General features: G+C 48.4%; 1 protein-coding gene across 1 annotated transcript in view; it reads left to right on the plus strand.

Moving 5' to 3' along the window:
• Nucleotides 1-2,876, plus strand: part of DNAH6 (dynein axonemal heavy chain 6) — a 282,667-nt gene that overhangs the window by 14,077 nt on the left and 265,714 nt on the right. The window contains exon 4 of the mRNA XM_025199101.1: nt 1,633-1,892. Coding sequence (XP_025054886.1) covers nt 1,633-1,892 — 260 coding nt within the window. The remainder of the gene's footprint in view (nt 1-1,632; nt 1,893-2,876) is intronic.

The raw sequence follows: 2,876 nt of genomic DNA on the forward strand, positions 1-2,876 counted from the left end.
CTGTCTATCAATCGGACACCATCAGTTAATCTCCACCACACTCTCAGTCACGCACAAATCAAACCCACACCAGGCAGTCTTACACACACACCTCAAGCATTCTCAAAAAAAACCACCCGAGCACCGCCCACACATACCCTTTTTTATGGAATGTGCACAGGGTACTCTAGTTCTGCGCTCGATACTAAAATGTGCACACAACAATACTTTCAGGTGGCTGACATCATCTTAACAGGGGTAGGGTCAACTGCAATTCAGACTGTGACCTTAGAGAGTCAGGCTGGGTACCACGATCTCTCTCTCTCTCTCTCTCTCTCTCTCTCAGACAGAGACCCAAATTTCTATAGCAACACTGCCCACTCAAGCTGGGGGCTGCCAGGAGTAGATTTAACAGGCTTGGGAACAGTGGGTAGAACCCTGTTATTTTCCCCTCTAGTACATTTCCTCTGCCATCCCAGGTGCTTAAGCTGCTGGGACTGGGTACAGGAGGTGCCACAGTGGTGGGCGATTTCCCCCTTCCAGCACCTGTTCTGTCTAGTGAGTGACACACCAGGGGACTGAGCAAGGAGCAGACTCTGGAAGCAGGAACTCTGCCATTGTCTCCAGCCAAGTCTAGAACTCTGCCATTGTCTCCAGCCATGTCTAGCATCCTGGCCTGCCACTCATAGAAGCCCATGGCTGCAGCAAGACAGAAGTGGCTTTGGGGCTTCCCCCCACCTGGGTTAGCTGGAGACAGTCATGGCAGCAGAGAGGTTCCTACTGAGAAGGGGAGGGGAGCAGAAAGGAGGGGAGGGGAGGGGAGCGGAGGGGAGGGGAGGGAGTACCCAGAGGCAGGATTGGGAGTCTTACTTGTATTGGGGACTCAAAATACTTCTGAGAGCTGCTGCTGTGGTGAGGCCTGGCCCCTGCAGGGCATAGGAGAGGGGTGGGATCAGAGACAATCATAGCATGGTGTGGGGCCTGGGGCAAAGCAGCCTGTGCAGAGCCCCCCTCCCTGTCCCATGGCACACTTATACCGGGGAGTGAAAGCTCCGGCACACGGGACGTGGCAGGAGGGGCGGCTGGAACTTCTGGCTGGGTGGCAGGGCCAGTTAAATTTCAAATGTGGCAGCCATGGCATCTCCACCTGGCTCTGCAGGGCCCCCCAAAGCATGGGGCCCAGGGCAGGTCCCCCAATTTGTGCCCCCCTATGGACAGCCCTGGGTGCAATGCAACCATCCCTGCAATGCCAGTGGTATCTCCTGCATCCCACTTTTTTAATTCCTAGAGCTGCCCATGGCCATCAGGCAAGGAACTGTTAGTTCTGTATAGGCTATAAACTCTGTTTAGGCTTTAACAATAGGAGAGACTATTTCACTTGTTCTGTTCAGAGCTGTGACTTTACAAGCATCTCTGCTGCAAGTGATGTCATACAATACTCTGTGTCTTCTTTAATGGACCCTTTTCTTCTTTTCCTGCCTGTCTAAATAATTTGCCTGGGCTTTGTTTTTGTATTCAAATATTAATTTTCCTCAAATTCATTTGAATTTGAAAAATTACAGGAAGGTATCATATTTTTAATGTTCACCAAAACAATTGGCTATATTTTCTATATTTTTTCAAGCTGATTTCATATTTTGCTTTTATTTTAAGGTACAGTTGCAAACTACCAGTAGAGTGCTAATGCCTACTCCTCCCAAACAGCCTCGGACTACTCTAAAACCAACTGCCTGTAAATCCTCCTCCCCTTCACCTTCTTGTGCTTATGAGGATATAGAAGATGTAATTAAAGCCAACATCACTGATCCTCTGGAAATTATTAAAATCATATGTGAAAACAAAAATCTTGGATTCCTTTACATGACCCCTGCAGTACCTAGGTCCTCAGTTGAATATGATGTATTTAACTTGAAGTGAGTTACATTTTTTCAAGCTGTTTATTTGGTTTATGTATCCAAACTTAATGTTCAAGATTATAATGAGTATTAAGCAGTGTTTGATGTGTACTCTATTCTACTTTTTATTACTTGCTAATTGCCTTGTAATTATTACCTAAAAGAACATCAGTCTTGATGTGTGTTTTAGTGCTTAATTTTCCTCTTTATGTTTTAAAGTTCAAACTTTTAGAAATAATATTGTGAAAGTGTTGCTTGTTTTAAAAGATCACTTTATCTTTTTTAAATATAATTATAATAGAATACAAAGAGAAAACTAGGTTTATGTTCCTCAAACAATATCAGTATAATATGGTAAAATATTGCTTAAACAGGTGTTCTCCTGTTGCAGGACAGTTGTGATCCACAAGGTCTATAACGTGCATATTTTAATGAATATCCTGTCCATAGGTAATGGTTTACATATTGTGTTGGATTATTGGATGGTGTAAATTGGTGTAGCTCCATTGATTTCAAGGGGTCTTTGCTTTGTGTGCCCCCAGATCTGTGCGGGGTGGGGTGGGTCGGGCCAGGGCTGCACCGGGTTGTGCTCCGGGTGGGCGGCGGGTGCTACAGTAAATTTTCGGGTGGCTGCAGCCACCCCATAGCCCCTGCTCCACTGCCCACCCTGCCTTGATCCAGGGGCACACCTCCCCCCATGCCCTCCTGCCACTCACGCAGCCGGAGCAGGATGGGCACAGGACAGAGCCGCTGTGCTGCCTCCAGACAAGTGGCGCATAGTAGTGGGAGCTGCCCCTGCTTCCTGTGCCCCCTGGACAAGCTGTGGCTTTGAGGGCATGGGGTGGGGGCGTATTCCCAGACTGGGGCAGGTCGGATGGCAGAGTGGGGCCTATGTGGGGGGCTGCAGCATCCGGAAAATTTGGCATAGCCCCCGCTGCCTGCCCAGAGTGCAGCCCGGTGCAGCCCTGGCCCTGCCCACCCCACCCCAATCCAAGGGCACCC

The sequence above is a fragment of the Alligator sinensis genome, unplaced genomic scaffold (assembly GCF_000455745.1).
Source record: "Alligator sinensis unplaced genomic scaffold, ASM45574v1 scaffold607_1, whole genome shotgun sequence".
NCBI lineage: Eukaryota > Metazoa > Chordata > Crocodylia > Alligatoridae > Alligator > Alligator sinensis.